The following is a 19,421-nucleotide window of genomic DNA, read 5'->3' as shown; positions in this document are numbered from 1 at the left end:
TTAAAATTTATCTCGCTTAAACCCCCATTTCACAGAGAGCAAGACCTATGTAAGACCATGAAACTTGCTTGATCTTACAAAGGTCTTTTAATGAATTTTCAAAGATCTCCAAGGTCTTTCACAAATCCTGATTTATCTTTCAGTGGTCTCCATGATCTCCAAAACTTTTTGAAACGGTTCAAAACAGTTTTTCAGTGGTCTTTCATGAGTTCTTATTAGCCTTTCCATGATCTTTTGACAGTCTATCAAGATTTTTGCGGAGATTACTGAAAGACTCATGAGAGATCATTGAACGATATCTATAGGACTAGTCTAAGTCCAGTATGACAAGGAGTATCAATCAGTCTTTTGGAGTTCTTTGAGGGGTCTTCTGAGCCATTCCACAGAGAAGACAAGTTTTAGTGATCTTGGAGACTGCTGTAAGACCTTGTCAATTTTTGGTCTTTCAAAGGTCCTTTATAAGTCTCCCTTCTGAGGAAAGGGGGCCTTATGACAAACATATCTTACCTGTATATACATGAAAGATATGTTTTTGATGGTCAGATATGATCTTCTTGCCATTGTGCAATTCTTTATATGGCCATTACCTTTATTTCTGCATGATCTTTTATGTACAACAGAGTACCGATGTGTGACGTCAATCGGTTTTCATTTTGTTCATTTCAGCATTTTCATGACCATATGAAGAGCATGATAAAACCTCCACACACCAAATTTGACATGAATTGGATCATGCTGGCTCGAGGTATAGGTGTACCGCCAAATTTAAATCTAATCTAATAATATGAATAGACATGGGGCACCCGTGGACTGACTTACATCAATTTTGGCTTGTGGATGTTTTTCATCATGCTCCTCCGAGACATGATATAAAAATGCTGAAATGCACAAAAGGGTGTTTAGTGACACCGTCGCTATGGGTACTCTATTCCCTTGATAGGCCAAAGTACATGTAAAAGTTGGAGTAAGACAAACTGGGCATTATTAGACTTTTTGAGAATTAGACATCTGCTTCTATACCAAGTGAATATAAACCACCCAAATCACCAATCCACATTCTTGGTTTATAACAATTTGGTCTAGTCAAGACCAGGCAAAAAGTTCATTTTTTAAATATTCAAGGGGGCTATTTCCACAACCCCTGCCTAAAATCGGCAACATTGGATAAGCCTTTAACATTGCAGTGAATGGGGATTTTCAGGGGCTCTTTTGAGCATGTCGGGGGCAAAATCCCCTTGAGCCCCCGTGTAAATTTGTCATGGTCAAGACTTAGTCTAAATCCACATAGTCTAATCTTATAATCTTATTTCATATTAAAAAAACATACAAGAAGCACATTGGGGAAATTTTCGGGAAAAATACATAGCATCTTTAATAATAAACTATAAATGTATATGGAAGGCAATTCACATATGAATCAAATGCAAGTAGTCAGTTCTAATCAGACTTGCCACACAGAATGTATGCACAAACCCCACTCCCTGGGCAGTATTCAAGCTGTTCTCTGCATGCAACCAAAAAATTACACGGGGGCGGCGGGCGAATTCGCCCCGGAAAGTCCAAAAAGACCCCCGGAAAAGGGCTAAAAACATTCACACGAGGGCGACTGCAAAACTCATAATCGCCCCCGTCAACACTGTATATTTATGTAGCATTTCATGCATACGTACGTGATTGCATTTAAATTATACATTATACATTATATTGCATTTAAATGTGTACTTGTTTGCATTTGCGTGTGACCGCTTATATTACAATCTTGAGCTGTTTCCTACGCGCACACCAATTGTGCTATAAAATCCCAAACTCATTGCCCGACTGCAGTTGCGAACATCACGTATATATGTACGTAAATCACCACGGAGCTGCCCGCAGAGTCACACAAGCAAATACAAGATACAGTGGCACAATAACATTGCTCATTTCAGCGCACGCGAGTCCATCATAGGATCGTGTCAGCTAAGAGAACTTACCTGTGAATCTCTGTTTACGGGCGTGAATAGTGCATGTGGTACATGTGCCTATGAATTCGAGATGGTACCGGTACGTACTTCTCGCTAGCTCGCGCCGCGCTGCTTCGAAGCTTCGTCGCGATCGCATGTACAGTACACGCGTATGATTACACCGTATATGCTAGCTACCGTGTATATATATATACGTACTGTACTATACTGTAGTGTTGCATGCTCTTAGCTGAAACGCAAAAAAGCCGCGAAATAGCTCCAGAAATTGTAGCCCTGGAAAGTGTAAAAAGAGCCATGGAAAATGAAAAAGTAGCCCTGGAAAATTTTTAAGTTTCTCCAAAAAGAGCACTGGAAAGAAAAAAAGTAATTTTTTGGTTGTCTGCATGACAAGATGCTCACAGTGCTGTGTGAATTATGATGGCATTTGCACCAAATAATGGTGAAAAGAACAGTGATTTTGAACTCCAGACCTTGTACACGTATTTCAAAGGGCAGGGATTTATCCACTTGTCCATTCATTTGGCCTTATAATAGCAATGCACAAAATCTCTTTCATATGGTGCTTCTTCCGGGAGAATCAACCGAGAAACAAAGTTCAAGAATATCTGCTTATCACTGTGGACCACATAAATTCAATCAAGGTGAAATTCCACTTGGATGACATGAATAATGCATCTTTGGCATGATCTGGTCTGAAAGATTGATTCCGCTTATTCATCTTGAAAGGTCTACTTGGTCAGACTTCACTCTATCTACAATTCTTTACTTTCTGTGTGTCATCTATCTTTTTTGTCCTCTTGTAGATGGGATTGGACTTGAGGGGTGCTGTCATTACTGGTCTGCTGCCCTCTGTTGACGAAAAATAACCCCACAATGATTAGGGAGACACCAAACCACCATTTCAGTGAAAGTGTTTCACCAAAGAGAAGTTGACCCATCAACCCCTGTGAGAAGAGAAAAGATATAAATGTTGCTTTTGAAAACGGGGCACAACAGTCCAGAACAAGAAGGGCACAGACAAAACATTATGGAGATAGATTTCTCTATTTGAAGGGGAATTCAATGTTTCTAATAAGATTTTTTTAAGTAGGAAGAAAGATTTCAAAATATAGAGGGGAATTCAATGTTTCTACAAAATAGTTTGTTTCTGTATGAAGAAAGATTTCAAGATTTGAAGAGGAATTCAATATTTATATTAAAATAATTTGAAACAGAATAAAAATAGACATAAAGATTTGGAAAGGTATTCAATGTTTATGATAAAATGAATAGCAAATAACATTTCAAGCTTTTCTTTTTTTTAACTCACAAAAAAAAAGAGAATAAATTTTTGATGAGCTTGTATGTCACTGTAGCATGAAACCCTTTTAAATTGTTTTTTAAGCTTCCATTCACTTTATTTTTTTTTTACTTACACTAAATATGAGGTTTGATGAGCTGTTTGTCATGGTGGCATGTAATGATGCTGGACACAGCTGCATTGACTTGGTAAACAAAGTCCACATTAGTCCATTGAAGATAAAAATGAGAGAAAACACTCCTATTCGCATTGCAAAAGCAATCTAAAAAAGAGAAATAAGAGATAGCAAATGTGAAGTTATAACTCCAATGATATTCCATGATAATTCCCTTTTGTCTAATTCATCATTTTTTGGTCATTCGGATGGAACTTATACTATCTTGGAAAATCATGTTTGCATTCATATTCTAAACACACAAAATTCAACTCAATTCACTATTATCAGTAGCCAGTGAAACATACATTTAATTGTATTCAAGCATTTGATTTTCCAGAAAAACTCATTGTTGATTTCTTGAAATATCAGTATCCATATATTCAAAATCCTAAAATTTTGTTATTCTCCTTTATTTGATATCAGTTTGACCACCAGATGACCTTTGACCTTTTCCTAGTAACCTGAAATCCCACTCATCCATTTGCTAATACTTCATTTAACCATTATATAAAAATTTTCTGGAAAAGGGACTTATACTTATAAAATTACTTTGAAAATTCAACATGGTCAAAGTTCATTAGCCACATGATCAAAGTTCATTGACCCTAAATGACCTTTGACACTAATCATGTTACCAGCAACTTGTACCAATTGATCAGTGATACTTGAATACCCTTAAGTCCAAGTTTCTTGAAATACATCCTATATTAAAAATAATAACCTTGGTGAAGATTTCAATGTTGATTCCCCTTGATGGAGCATGGTCAAATTTCCTTGACCCTAAATGACAAAGTGCCATTAAAGGCATGAACATCTTATAATTTGAATTTTGCCTTTAGAAGTCAAACAAATTTTGTGGTCCCAAGGGATCAACTTAGGTAAAAGTTAAGAGTGCATCGATAAATGAAGAAGCAAATACAAACAAAAGAAGAAAGAAATGACGGAAGAAAGAAATTTTGTGAAAATAATCACGGATAAGCAACTGGATGGATTATACTTACCATAGAACATGGTGGTACTAGATCTGACTGCATAATCTCATGAAGATAGCTACAGAATTCTGCAACCTCCTCCCCAGACATTGCCAATTTGGCACATAATGATGCAGTGGCAGCACAAACACCAGCACAAACCGATAAGATAAGACCATGTGTCACACCCATGGCTCTCTGCAAAATATAAAACAACAAATTTCATTACTTCATCTTAATTTCTTTACTTAAAATTGAAAAAAAAAAGAATTTACAAACTCATGGAAATGAATATCATTGGCATGATTGCATCACAATAACATTCAAAGGAAAGGACACTTTCAGCAGCCTCTATGGCCCGTATTCTGAAGGTTTAACTTAGACCACAGGCTAACTCTGTGCTAAAATTATAGTGAGCAAAAAATTCAAAAATTATGTTTATATTGTATATGTTTACTATTTTGTTTCCTTTTGTTTTCATAATGAAGAAAGATACTTCAGTTATCATTCCCAGACAATTATGAACAATTTGGGTGTCATGTGAGTTAATAAATTGAATGTGCACTGTAAGGGATTTGTGCTCCAATTGGCTCTCCATAGTTAAACAACAACTTTAGACCAGGGTTTAATTTAAACCAAAGTTCAGACTACGGGCCATTATATATGACTGTAAAAGTGAAGTATTGAAGATAGCTACAAAAGATCTCCATGAATTCAAATCATCATTGAAAATATAGAGAAGATTCCTGGAAAGAATTTCATGAAGCATTTTGTCAGTGATTTTCATAGATTTGAGTTCACTTTAACCCTAAAGGGGGCGTCGTGGTCTAGTAGTTAAGACTCTCATCTTTCAATCTGAGGGACGTGGGTTCGATTCCCAGCCATGGTGTGTTTTCCTTCAGCAAGAAATTTACCCACATTGTGCTGCACTCAACCAAAGTGAGGTAAATGCATTTTCCTAGAATTAAATATACAACAGAATGGAAAATCAGATTTCTATGAATTGCAAAACCGTGCTTATTTCATCCTAAGCCATTTTAAGCATACTCTTTTATTTAATAATAAATTTGAAATTAATACGAATCAAAATTTGAAACACATTCAGTGAGAAAAAAAAAATATATAATGGTAAAAACAATAAAATAAATAAGAACTTGAAATAATTACAAATTAATTCAAATTTGTCATTTGTTTTTAAAGATAAATGCCAGTTGTGGTAACGATCTCAAAATGACTTTTTCAGAATCCAATATAATGACCACCCAAGTGTCTGTTTGTATGAATAAAGAATATGTGCCAAAGGATTCTGGAAGAAATTGTGTAATTGCTGAGAAATAAGCAAAATAAGCGCGGATTCGGGCACTTCCGTCGGGTCTTTATTCCAGCAATAACAATACACTGTCCCACGTGTGCCTATCTGTGTTGGCGATCTTCAGTGTGATCGTTTTTCAGCTTAAATGTTATGATTTCACAAAGTTCAGTTTATGTAACTGTACTAGATCTAGATCCACGATGATATAGTAATACTTAACCTTGGTTTTACAGAATTTTTCACGAAATCAGTGTTTTACTGCAACTACTTTCATTTAGCTTTAATGTTGGAAATGCTTTCTTCCAAGTTTTGTAAAACATTTGGCATGAAAATTTCAAATCTAATCTGAGGGGAATAAATAACAAAAATAATAACATGTGCATCTCATTTGTATAAAACTATAAAAAAAATCTTACGTGCAAATCCTACAGAGCGACACCCTTCAGGGGTAGATGTTGAACTAGTTGAGTTGTGAAATATTGTAATTAAAATGTATTTACTGATAGTATCTACACCATGGGTGATTTCAAGTCCAGTGTTGGTATCGGTGTAAGTGTTGGAATTTGGATTGCTTCCCCTAGCTTCCAAAATCTATTCTGAGTTTGTAAAACTGATCCAGATCACATTATTGACATCTTTTTGCTCAATCTGAAAATGACTGGCAGAGGGTTTTTTTTTTCAAGACAATCAAATATTTCTCTCAAATTTTAATGAGATTTTCGGCACACTTACTCATACATGTAGGAATATAATGAACATTATCAACTGATTTTTTTTGGGTGAAATCAAAACAAAAAAATCATGATTAATCTTTAATTTTAAGGCGTGCAGACATGGGGCCCCCTTCATAATCGGTAGGCTGAAAATATTATGATTTGAATAACTTGATTAAAGGGAAGCAAAGAAAAGGGAAGCAAAGAAAGGTAAAAAAAACACTTAAAATTTCATCTCGTACAATTATACAAAAGAAAAGATGGGAGGGACATTGCAATGGAACATGCTCATTGCATAACTTTGCATTTTAATGACATAAATTGATCATAACTCTTGTAATATATAGGCCGAAGTTAACTTTATTAAAGTTAGTTTGAACAAAAAATGTACAATTTAATCAAATATGACTTCAAATGGAAAATTCTATCAAATCCTTTAATTCCCTTTGTCTTGGTTTTCCATTCAATTTAATGCAAATTTTACTCTAACTTTAACTGATTCTCCATGAGTTTATAAAAAATAAAGTCGAACTTGAAAATAATGCACAACTTATTTACACCGTAATAACAATAAAATCTTATATTAAATAGAAAATATAAATCCTGAAATGCCATAACATTAGGTCTAGGGCTAGGCTAGCCTACTACACTTTAATATGCCTTGGTATTTAATTATGCAACTTGTTTTTATTATTTTTTTTCATTTTAAATTCAAAATCAGGGGCGGTATTCTGAGGTCATTTTATCTTTAAAATATTTTATTTTATCTCTTAACATGAAATTGGTATTCTGAGATGACATTTCATCTCTCAGATAAAATTTAAAATTTTATCTTGCGTATAAATTTCATCTTGCGTATCTGTGATGATATGCATCAGAGTGGCTGCGTAGAATAACCATCGCCTATCTGGCCATTGCAACGCGGGTGATGTGCTTAAACAATAAACTTAAGAGGGTAGGGTCTATTTTATCTCCGTGACGTCGATTTTGTCAATATTTCTAGGTGAATTAACTCCAAATGTTGACATGAAAATGAAGAAAAACAATATATTTATTGAGAACAACACCTTAACGTTATTCCTGTACAATCGGGAAGTATTTCACAAGACTTTTCTTGATTAATATTGTCTTTGAAATGATACTTGAAAACATGCGATATAGACTTCGAAAAAGAGATGAGAGTTGTCATTTTTGTTAAAAAGAAATCTCTGTAAAGACGCGCAAGTGTATTCTGCAAGCGTATTTGAAGTCAATAAATTGACGCAATCTCACTCCTTCACCACACCTCCTAGCGGAATGGATTTCCATTGGTTGAGTGATACGAGAGCTATAAAAGCGCATTTCTAATTGCTTTTAAAAAAGGTGTCTTACAGACAGGCCCTTACAGGGATAAAATAAAGATAGTTCTCAGAATACCAATTCGGAGAGATTATTTTAAGGCCATAAGGGTCCGTATTTTATCTCACTGATTTTAACAGAGATAAAATATTTTATATTATCTGAGATAAAATGGATCTCAGAATACCACCCCAGAACATTTTCAGCCTAAATACCTCTTGAAGACGTGTCGAGGTCCCCGGGGCAACAGCTTGGTGTGGTGAGTCACTCACTTACTCAGTGTTTGGTATTATAACCTCGTTCCGCACACACAACCCAAGTTTATTTTCAAACACACACAAATGCAAATATGTGGGATCAATAACTTTTTTTTCTCCAAAGAATCCTCTGAGTCTGACTAAATTAAGAGAAAACACAGATATATATAGGGCCTACTCATGATATAATCGACATGTTCCTCATAATCTCTTCATAAATACAGCAAAAGATCCAAGGCGGCGTCAGACAGACGAGGAAAAGAGTAAGGTAGGCGTTGCAAATCCATCGAACTCGGAAGTTTTTTACCGTCCCAAATCGGTGATGATCATGAGATGGTTATCCGGGGCAGATTGCACGAAAGGGTGTTTGCAAGGACCGTCTTTCGTGTCGCCCATTTTTTATGATGCGCCATGTGAAACGCATTTCAAATAAATTATCTGCAAACATATTTTATTCGTCCGTTAAAATAAACAAAATATTTGTTTATAAAATGATGTATAGCTCATGAAATTGTATAAAATTTGATTTAAAAGCAAGCTTACAAATTTTATTTGTTTATCATAAATTTCAGGAACACCCCGCTTATACTAGCGCATCATAAAAGATGGGCTACACGAAAGACGGTCCTTGGAAAGACCCTTTCGTGCAATCGGCCCCCGGTAACTTGTTCAGCCAGGCGATCCTTACTTTCAGTTTAGTTTCACTGCCACTGGGTAAGAAAAGTCTTTTGTAACCTAAATCAATGTCCGTCTGTTTTTAAGAAATACTAAATCTAGATGTGAATAGAAAATTAAGAGAGACTTAAAGAGAGAAGATGACAGGAATTGAGGAAAATCAACGTTTTTCTCCGGGTTTTTCTCCAGTGATTTATGGACGGAACAGGCCCTGAGTCATTATTATCTCAGTCCCAGTAACTTCGATTCTAGTATGGTTTTGTAATGAGATGTGATGTGTTTCTAGCAGTAGATTCTAGGTCATAGATCTAGATCGTTTATGTTTGGACCTCTTTGGTACTAGGAGTGGTCTAGATCTATATGACTTTATGATGATGGGATGAACATAATTTGCACATTTCAAAAATTATCATGAACTGATGAAGTTGATATTCTCCAACCAGGCAACATGCACCCTAGACCAAAACACTCTAGGCGACACCCCAATACTTACCCGTGCTAATAAACTGGGACTCCACTCACGCGCATTTGGGCCGCCCTAGCTTAGAACTAAGCTTTGTTTTACTAAAAAATAAATCTTGTAATGATTCAATAAATGTTACTTAATAAATTAGTACTGTTAAATCGGTACTCACCGGTTCTTTTCTTGAATTTTCTGGCAATTTCCCACGCTTCTGGCTTCAATTCTGCGGCTGTTCCTGTCGCGGTAGACAGCTACATATGCAACTTTATTTATAAATAGAGCGCCCCTTACGATAGTTGTTAAGAACGCGGCCAAATTGTTAGGTTTTTTGCACTGTGTCCAAGGCGTTTTTATTTTGTTTGATTTTTTATTTTTAATAAATATTTTGTTAAATAGCAATTTTTACGTCAAATATTAAATTCATATCACAAAATATTTTTAATTGTAGAAATATATATAATATCATGCAATTATTCATTCTATATATATTTTATAATAAAATTTATAATTGTTGCGGTCTTTAAAAAAGGATAGTCGATTGATCAGGTGATGACCACACGTATCACGTGATCTGAAAATCAGCTTCATACCGCTTTGATCGCACTCGACGGTGACCGGACTGACTGCCAAAAAAAGATCGAAAAATGACTCAAATGTAAGTTTCCCTTTATTTTATTAAATTCAAATTAGGAATAGGAATATATTTAATGGGCAATCTTTTAATAAATGATAAACAAACGAGGACAAAACTCATATTTTGGGAGTAATATCATACTTGGGTGCAGGAAACAGTACGTTTAGAAGTTCTAACCTGTTTTTAACGCATTGTCGCCTATGAGGTCCATACATGTTAATGTTTGGACCTCATTGGTACTAGGAGTGGACCAAAACAGCTTCAGTCTCTGTATTTTGGTTGTTCCGCTGAACTACGTTGGCTCCACCATGGGGATTACAGTAAAATGTCGGAAATTGTTGAATAAATCCCCAGAAACGACGTTTATTCCTGTCTACATGCACCCCCACTAAAAATGAAAAAAAAAAAATTGGGGTTAAAATTCAAAATCATAAAAAAGTGTGACAAGTTTTTTTTTGCGCACGATCAGGGCGATCATTTTTCCAAGTTTCAGAAAAGAAATCAAGAAGCAGATAAAGGTGAGGTAATTGTATCAGATGGAGGTTAAAATCTCATAATATTGATTGACATCACATTTTACTTTAATAAATAAAAAGATGTTTGACTTTGAAGACCTCTGGCTCTGCTTGCAAAATTTTTTTTTGATTTCTTGAGGCTTGTTGACAAGTTCGGATTTCATCGGGACGGACGCAATTAACAAAATTTGCTGATATTTAGCAATTTTTTTCATAAGTAGAGACCATATCCTCAAAGAAAATTACTAATCTGGAATATTTTAGGTTAGTTTTTCTGTTGATATCATTATCAATAATGTGAGAACTTAGATTGAGATATTTGACAGTGTTGAAAATAAGGTAATGCACGAATTAAGGTCACACTCACACCACCATAATTTAGCTTGATTTTGCTGTGTATAATGGTGCTGGTGTTAATGTGTTTGAGAGCTTGAAAAGGGCTGCTGAGCTGAATTGGGCTCCAACATGGAGCTGGTTTCCGGAAAAAATTGAATGATTGTCTAATCATCATGTCCCTTAACATGGTCGGCATGTGCATCATGACGTCACAAATATGCAGTTGCATGATTGGCTGATCATCGAGATCACACACCCATGTATTGTAATTGAAACCATGCAGTGTTTCTGGCTGTGGATGGTTGGTTGGTGGATGTCTTGGGGCAAATCTGTAAATTTTGGTCTCGCCTGCATTCATAGCAGAGTGAGACTATAGGCGTCGCTATTCCGACGGCGGCGGCGTCAACACCAGGGGCGGTATTCTGAAAACGTTCTTATCTTAATTTTGTTCTTATCTACGTCACGTTCTCAAATTGGTATTCTGAAAACGTTCTTATCTTTTTCTTATCTTTTGTTCTTATCTTTTTCTTATCTTGCTTTCCATCGATGCTGAGCGCGTAAATTTATAATTCGCGCAGCATATGATACAAAAGCGCGCTAAAAGATAAGAACAAAATAAAGATAAGTGGTATTCTGAAAACGTTCTTATCTTTTTTCTTTCTTATCTCTTTACGATATTTATGATAATATTTAAGATAGCTAGAGGGTTATCACATCTTACGCTGTCCGCCTTCTTTCTTGCTAAAAATCGATGGCCACTGGTAGTAACAAGTATTCCTCCCAACCTTTCTTTCATTCACCCTTTATTTTGCCTGTCTCTTTTTTCTATCCCTTTTTTCTTTCTTTCTTTTTTTCTTTATTTCTTTCTTTCGTCCTTCCTTTCGTTCTGTCTTTCTTTATTTCATTTAGGCCTATTTCTTTTCGCTTTTTCTTCCTTTCTATCTGTTTGTCTTTTTTCATTTCTTTCATTCTTCATTTTGTTTTATTCTTTTGAATCTTTTAATTTCTTCCTTATTTTTCTTTTGCGTTATTTTATTTATTCTTTCTTTTTCTTTTTTTTAAATTGAATTTATTTCCGTTAAAAACAAATAACAATACATATAAAATTATACATGTGAATTGATAAATTAAAAACGGGAGGAGGGCCCTGCTCAGCAACATCAATCATGGTGCTGCTGGTCTACCGAGGGGTCCTTCCTTTTTTATTTTCCCTTTCCGATTTTTTTCCATTTTTTCTTTACTAAGTTTTTTTTCTTTCACCTTTTCTCTCTTTCTTTCTGTTTTTTTTTCCTTTCTTCCTTCACTTTATTTATTTTTGTAATCTTTTTATTTCTTCATTTTTAGGGTAAATTATACTTCATTTTTTTTCTTTATTCTTTCCATTAATCTTTCTTCGTTTTTTCATTCATTCTTCATTTTTCCTGCCTTTTTATTTTCCCTTTCTTTTTCTTTCCTTCTTTGAATTTACATTTCTTTTTATCTTTATTTAGTTTTCAATTTTGCTTTACTTTTCCTTTCATCTTTTATCTTCCCTCTCTTATCTCTTTCTTTCTCTCCCTCTCTTTCTTTATTTCTTTGTTTCATTTTCCCTTTTTCTCTCTTCCTTCACTTTTTACATATTTTTATTCCTTCCTTTTTTTACTTTCTTTCATTTGTTTTTTCTAACTCTTTTTGGTTCTTTATTCCTTCATTTTATCCCTTTTAATCTGTTTATTTTGTACTTTTTCGTTTTTTCCCCTTTAAGTTTTTTTTTCCTATTCCTTCTTTATTTTTCGTTCAATTTTATATTCCTCTTTTTATCATTGATTATCATTCTATTTATTCCTCCTTTTTCTTTCTTGTATTCTTTCCTTTTTTATTTCTTTTCATTTTTAAAATTTTCTTTAAAGTTCCTTTTGCTTTCTTTCTTTCGTTTACCTTTTCTTTCTTTCATTGTTTTCTGCATTGATCCTTAAATTTTTTTTAATTTCTGCTTCATTCTGACCCTTTTCTGTCTTCTTACTTACGTACTTACTTTACTTCTTTATTCCTGTTTTATTCTTATTCGTAACTGCTTTCTTTACCTTTTTTCTTTACTTTCTTTCTTTCTTTATTTTGTGCACGTGTCTCGAAATAATAATCAGTCATTGCGTATAAAATGCCTATTTCGCGCAGTGCGCAAGAAACAGTGCACGCGCAGCGCCCATGATATTCTCTTCACATAAGGAACGCTTTTATTGGTTAAACTGCCAATATAAAGCGCATTTTGATTGGTAATATCTTAAAAATGGGCGTGTTGAAGATAAGAAGGAGGCAGTCCTTACAGAGATAAGAACGCGTTAAGAAGATTTTCAGAATACCGATTTGCAATGATTTTAGCGTCTTCTTATCTCATTGAGATAAGAACAAAGATAAGAACAAAGATAAGAGCGTTTTCAGAATACCACCCCAGATCTTAACCGAAGGTTAAGTTTTTGAAATGACAGCATAACTTAGTAAATATATGGACCTAGTTCATGAAACTTGGCCAGAAGGTTAATCAAGTATTACTGAACATCCTGCCTGAGTTTCAGGTCACATGACAAAGGTCAAAGTTCATTTAGGGTCAGTGAACTTAGACCATGTTGGGGGAATCAACATCAAAATCTTATTAAACCTAAGGTTAAGTTTTTGAAATGTCATTACTTAAAAATATATGGACCTAGTTCATGAAACTTACACATAAGGTTAATAATCAAATATTACCAAACATCCTGTGTGAGTTTCAGGTCACATGATCAAGGTCAAAGGTCATTTAAGGTCAATGAACTTTGGCCAAGTTGGGGGTATCTGTTGAATTACCATCATAACTTTAGAAGTTTATGGATCTGATTCATGAAACTTGGACATAAGAGTAATCAAGTATCACTGAACATCCTGTGCTAATATCAGGTCACATGACCAAGGTCATAGGTCAATGAACTTTGGCCATGTTGGGGGGGGGGGAATATCTGTTGAATTACCATCATAAATTTGAAAGTTTATGGATCTGATTTGCAAAACTTGGACATAAGAGTAATAAAATATCACTGAACATCTCATGCGAGTTTCAGGTCACATGACCAAGGTCAAAGGTGAATGGACTTTGGCCACATTTGGGGTATTTGTTTAATTACCATCATATTTCTGTAAGTGTATTCGTCTAGTTCATAAAACTCAGACATAAAAGTCATCAAGGTCAATGGACTTTGGCCACATTTGGGGTATTTAATTACATGTACCATCATATTTCTGTAAAAAAACGATTTGCCCATTGTCATTGACATCGTGCACCTGCTTAGTGTCACAAAAGCCAAGATATCAGTGTAACCATTAGCAAATTTGGGGCTTGCTGGGTCCTTCAAAACAGTTTTGGTTTTGCATTTATTTCTTGAAGAAACATCAATGTTGTTATCTAAAAATTTGGAATGGTCGTATCAAATTATTACAAAGTTAATAATACAATTGGCTGGCGGTAAACTGATTTTCCTGGCACCATTAACATGAGGCAAACCCCTCAGAATGTATGTTTGACTGCAAAAAGATGCATGGCTCTGAGTCCAGCCTTTCCAACGGCAATGCAAGGGTTAAAAATATTTGTGTTGCAGTATTGAGGAGATTGGCTGGATGCCTATTTTTCATCTTTTGGGCTCGTCTGGTTGGGCTAGCCTAAAATATGCCTACTTGTATTAGCCTAAAATATGCCTACTTGTATTAGCCTAAAATATGCCTACTTGTATTTTGTATTTTTTTTCATTTATTAAGATTACATATTTATTTTCCCCTGTAATTTAAAGTTAATGGTCAGAAAACTGAGCACTTAGAAACATCTGTATTAAGCGCCTTTAATTATTATTATTGCTTTGGAAATGCCATGAATCCAGTTGGACTTGATTCAAACCATCCTTAGTTACATATACTAAGGATTGTTTCTGGTTATGGCAAATTCCATAAAATCGGATGTGATTCTGAAAACTATGCTCAAGACAAAACAAAAATGATGATGGTGATGATATACAGGATGTTTCCCTAAACTCTTTTTGCTCTTTCTCAAATTAAATAATTTTTTACTATGTCATCAGTATGCCATGAGCTTTGCTGTCAATTTGCAGCAGAGCCTCTTCTTGAGTTGCAACATCTCAGCTCTCGTACAAACAATACCACTATTTTGATTGTGATTTTTTATATTATTTTTACAAATTCTGAGAACAATATAAGGATTATCATAATCCAGGTTTCGTTAGAGGTTTTGCCAATTAAATCTTGTAGTAAATCACCATGATATTTTTGAAATAAAAATGGCTGATTTAACTCACTTTGATAGGAGCATGTACATGTACAAGTAATTGTCATGGTGTTTTTTCATGTCAGTTTTGATTCTTCAAATCCACCCAAAATCTTCAGAAATATTTAACAAATTCTAATCAAGTCAATGAAATCAACTGCTTACATAAAAAATGAAGATGTGTGTCATCAGCAGTGACTAGATTTCAGCACCGGTACTTGTTAAGTTTTTTGTTTGATTCTTGAAATTTTTTTGTTTAGTTTAAACGGTGAAATAATTGTTTTTTCAAGATTTATCACACAAGGTTGCATAGTTCAAGAAAACAATAAAAATCAATCCCATTATTAACATAGCAACAGTTTTAATGCTATTACTTTGTCTTTTAATTTCTCTCCATCAGTCACTGACAGTACATTTTAGAATCAGTTCTTTTAATAAAAGAACACAAGTAATAAATATGAAATTATGAAATAATTATGATTTCATGCAATAGCATTAAAGAAACAAGAAAGTGAGGACATGACATCATCAGACCACCTTATGCATAGTCATGATGGTGTGTTTTCAAAAAAATTACTTTTATTTAAAATTCATAGTATTTACCTTTGTTTATTTGTATCTAATTATTTTCTGCCCAGAGCACCTCATTTACCGGTCAATTAGACCGGTAAATGGGGTTTCCAACGCCAGAGGATAGAAACTGCGATGGCTGAGTCATATAAAATCATTTTTTCAATCCGATCGTTTAATCAGACTTTTCAACTGATATAAACTGAGGAATGATATTTGGAGTACCGGTAATTCACTTAAAAAAAGGGAGGTACAATTCCAAATTTGGACACCCCCCCCCCCCCCCCCCCCCATGGACATGCAGCTTCCTAATTATTCTGGCTACAGTGTTCTCTCTCATTTCTATTTTGATACCTGCCAGGACACACATGTGTTGCAGCTGTGCACATCAACCAGAATAAATTTCTACCAAAGCACCTTCATCTCCCCCCCCGGCCAGATTCTTTTGAGAACCGATTTGTGCTGGAAATTCATTCATGTTTTACTAGGAAAGACCCATGAAGGTAAGAGATATATTTTCTCATCTTATTTCCTTCATTTGAGAATGAAAATCTCACTGAAAATTTAAAAATATTTGGTACCTGACTTTTAGCAATAGAAACCACTTCATGCAAATGATTTATTTCCAATTGGTACAAACACGTGGTCTACTTCTCAGATAGTATCACATGGGCTAAACCCATTTGGTCTATTATAGATTTAGTCAAATTGCCATTTGGTCTAATCTACACTTGGTCAAATACCCAGTTAGTCTTATGTTCAGTTGTTCTACTTTTCCCTTATTCTCCTTATATTGTTTTTACTTTATCAAATGAAAATTTGGTAAAAAAACAGTTCACCTGACCATACTACATGTACACTGTATGTTAGACCAAGTTGAAGTGGGTGTAAAGTAGAATTATACAGAATGGTAGATGATCTGTTATAGCACTTGCTCATGTTGACCTAGTGGTTAATATACAATCTATATAATGAAATTACGATTTCATATAAAAACATAAGAAGAAGGAAAGTGGGGACATGACATCATTAGCCCACCTCATGTTTAATGATAGCATGCATATAACTGTTTTAAAGAATATGGCTAAAATTAACATTTCAATAAATTAAGTATTTGTTATCAGATTTTGATGAGATTTTCAGCATTTTTTGGTGGTAAATTATACTCTTTTCATTTCAGATATAATTATTTTCAGTCTGAAGTACCCCTTTATTAATCCTTTTTCATTTTCAAACTAGTGAGCCATTAAGTTTTCAAACCTTGAAATAATGAACGTCACCCCTTTATTACCTAATATGTTAAGCCCATGAGGGCCATCTGCACCAGCCCAAGTTTTCAAATTAGCGTGCTATTTCTGATCCGGCAAATTATCCCCATCTGAACAATCTCGAGATTATTTGTAAATGGAGATGCAATTATCACGCTAGTTCGTAGGATTTATCTCGAGATTGCAATCCTCAGTCAACTTGGGATTATGTGCAAAATAGCACGCTATTTTACGAATTATCCCACTAATTCGCAGGTGCAGATGCACTCAGGATTATTTATTCACGGCATTAGACCATAATGCATTGATGCCTCGCTTGAGCAGGAATCGCTCTTCTTGCAAGATTGAGCAAACTCGGGCTGGTGCAGCACCGCCTATGGTACACATCTTTTCAAAATAACCTTTTGTTGATGTTCCTCAATTATCATCATATCGTGAACATGGACTTATCATCATTTATAAAGGTACCAAGTGACGTTTTAACACTTATCAGAGCAAATAGTGACCTTTAGAATTTACAAAGCTTATGATAGAAAGTTTTGCCTTGCATGTAGTAGACTATCTTAGCGATACAATCAGGGTTTATCATCCAAAAAGGACCTTTTGTGTACCATATTTATAATGTTATCTCAAATATGTATGATGACAAGCTATTGGGCACTGTAACATATCTGGCATCGTAGAGCCAAAATTTGTACTGTCTCAATTGTTTTCCAATTTTGAGCCTGTGTATTTTTATCATTAGCAATCATTTGTTATTGTTTTACCAATCAGAATTGATTATTAAAATGTGATTTGTTAACAAATTTTCGGCATTACTCCTATTTGTTTCAGATCAGTATGCTCGATCTGTAAATGAAAATCATAAGATCAGTATGCTCGATCTGTAATGAAAATCATAAGATCATAAGTCAGAAAAAAAAAAGTCAAAAAAAAAAATTATCCCCATCTGAACAATCTCGAGATTATTTGTAAATGGAGATGCAATTATCACGCTAGTTCGTAGGATTTATCTCGAGATTGCAATCCTCAGTCAACTTGGGATTGCGGACGGTATTTGAATATTAATGAGTCAGAAAGAAGAGGATCGAGGGTATTTGAATTCCAGTTCATCGTGGCTTAGCCGTGAACCAGAATAGCCTGGTGGTTGAGTCGCTGCCCGGAAAGCAGTAGATGGCAGGTTCGAATCCCACTGGTTCCAATTTTTTCTGACTTATGATCTTATGATTTTCATTACAGATCGAGCATACTGATCTTATGATTTTCATTTACAGATCGAGCATACTGATCTGAAACAAATAGGAGTAATGCCGAAAATTTGTTAACAAATTATAATTTCCTCCTATAAAAGCCTCTTAATTTACTATCTATTGTCCACGGCGGACGGTATTTGAATATTAATGAGTCAGAAAGAAGAGGATCGAGGGTATTTGAATTCCAGTTCATCGTGGCTTAGCCGTGAACCAGAATAGCCTGGTGGTTGAGTCGCTGCCCGGAAAGCAGTAGATGGCAGGTTCGAATCCCACTGGTTCCAATTTTTTCTGACTTATGATCTTATGATTTTCATTACAGATCGAGCATACTGATCTTATGATTTTCATTTACAGATCGAGCATACTGATCTGAAACAAATAGGAGTAATGCCGAAAATTTGTTAACAAATTATAATTTCCTCCTATAAAAGCCTCTTAATTTACTATCTATTGTCCACGGCGGACGGTATTTGAATATTAATGAGTCAGAAAGAAGAGGATCGAGGGTATTTGAATTCCAGTTCATCGTGGCTTAGCCGTGAACCAGAATAGCCTGATGGTTGAGTCGCTGCCCGGAAAGCAGTAGATGGCAGGTTCGAATCCCACTGGTTCCAATTTTTTCTGACTTATGATCTTATGATTTTCATTACAGATCGAGCATACTGATCTTATGATTTTCATTTACAGATCGAGCATACTGATCTGAAACAAATAGGAGTAATGCCGAAAATTTGTTAACAAATTATAATTTCCTCCTATAAAAGCCTCTTAATTTACTATCTATTGTCCACGGCGGACGGTATTTGAATATTAATGAGTCAGAAAGAAGAGGATCGAGGGTATTTGAATTCCAGTTCATCGTGGCTTAGCCGTGAACCAGAATAGCCTGGTGGTTGAGTCGCTGCCCGGAAAGCAGTAGATGGCAGGTTCGAATCCCACTGGTTCCAATTTTTTCTGACTTATGATCTTATGATTTTCATTACAGATCGAGCATACTGATCTTATGATTTTCATTTACAGATCGAGCATACTGATCTGAAACAAATAGGAGTAATGCCGAAAATTTGTTAACAAATTATAATTTCCTCCTATAAAAGCCTCTTAATTTACTATCTATTGTCCACGGCGGACGGTATTTGAATATTAATGAGTCAGAAAGAAGAGGATCGAGGGTATTTGAATTCCAGTTCATCGTGGCTTAGCCGTGAACCAGAATAGCCTGGTGGTTGAGTCGCTGCCCGGAAAGCAGTAGATGGCAGGTTCGAATCCCACTGGTTCCAATTTTTTCTGACTTATGATCTTATGATTTTCATTACAGATCGAGCATACTGATCTTATGATTTTCATTTACAGATCGAGCATACTGATCTGAAACAAATAGGAGTAATGCCGAAAATTTGTTAACAAATTATA

General features: G+C 34.9%; 2 protein-coding genes across 3 annotated transcripts in view; one reads left to right on the top strand and one right to left on the bottom strand.

Annotated features, from left to right (window-relative positions):
- Window positions 1-1,346: 1,346 nt before the first annotated feature.
- Window positions 1,347-8,365, bottom strand: LOC129270035 (transmembrane protein 42-like). Of its 2 annotated transcripts, none has more exons than XM_064095327.1 (4): window positions 7,971-8,365; window positions 4,423-4,590; window positions 3,380-3,526; window positions 1,347-2,908 (listed from the first exon to the last, which is right to left on the bottom strand). In XM_064095327.1, the coding sequence occupies exons 2-4, from the start codon at window positions 4,582-4,584 to the stop codon at window positions 2,741-2,743; spliced, it is 477 nt and encodes a 158-aa protein (XP_063951397.1). In that variant the 5' UTR covers window positions 4,585-4,590; window positions 7,971-8,365; the 3' UTR covers window positions 1,347-2,740. The 2 variants fall into 2 exon arrangements, with proteins under 2 accessions (XP_063951397.1, XP_063951398.1); XM_064095328.1 differs by having other exon boundaries at window positions 8,191-8,365.
- Window positions 8,366-8,610: 245 nt separating this feature from the next.
- The window catches only part of LOC129269169 (calcium-transporting ATPase type 2C member 1-like), a 54,180-nt gene continuing 43,369 nt past the window's right edge, over window positions 8,611-19,421 (top strand). Inside the window, exons 1-2 of the mRNA XM_064095325.1 lie at window positions 8,611-8,726; window positions 15,849-15,990. Coding sequence (XP_063951395.1) covers window positions 15,985-15,990 — 6 coding nt within the window. The 5' untranslated portion in view covers window positions 8,611-8,726; window positions 15,849-15,984. The remainder of the gene's footprint in view (window positions 8,727-15,848; window positions 15,991-19,421) is intronic.

Source organism: Lytechinus pictus, chromosome 2, assembly GCF_037042905.1.
Source record: "Lytechinus pictus isolate F3 Inbred chromosome 2, Lp3.0, whole genome shotgun sequence".
Lineage (NCBI taxonomy): Eukaryota > Metazoa > Echinodermata > Echinoidea > Temnopleuroida > Toxopneustidae > Lytechinus > Lytechinus pictus.
Note: the sequence above shows the minus strand (reverse complement) of the source record. Positions and strands in the feature narration are given on the sequence as shown.

What these genes read in the sequence shown, in the direction of transcription:
- LOC129270035 (XM_064095327.1), bottom strand. Translation starts at nt 4,584, where the DNA reads ATGGGTGTGACACATGGTCTTATCTTATCGGTTTGTGCTGGTGTTTGT. An exon ending in TAGTACCACCATGTTCTATG is followed by an intron (nt 3,527 to 4,422) that starts GTAAGTATAATC and finishes TCTCTTTTTTAG; the next exon opens with ATTGCTTTTGCAATGCGAAT. An exon ending in CATCAAACCTCATATTTAGT is followed by an intron (nt 2,909 to 3,379) that starts GTAAGTAAAAAA and finishes CTCTTCTCACAG; the next exon opens with GGGTTGATGGGTCAACTTCT.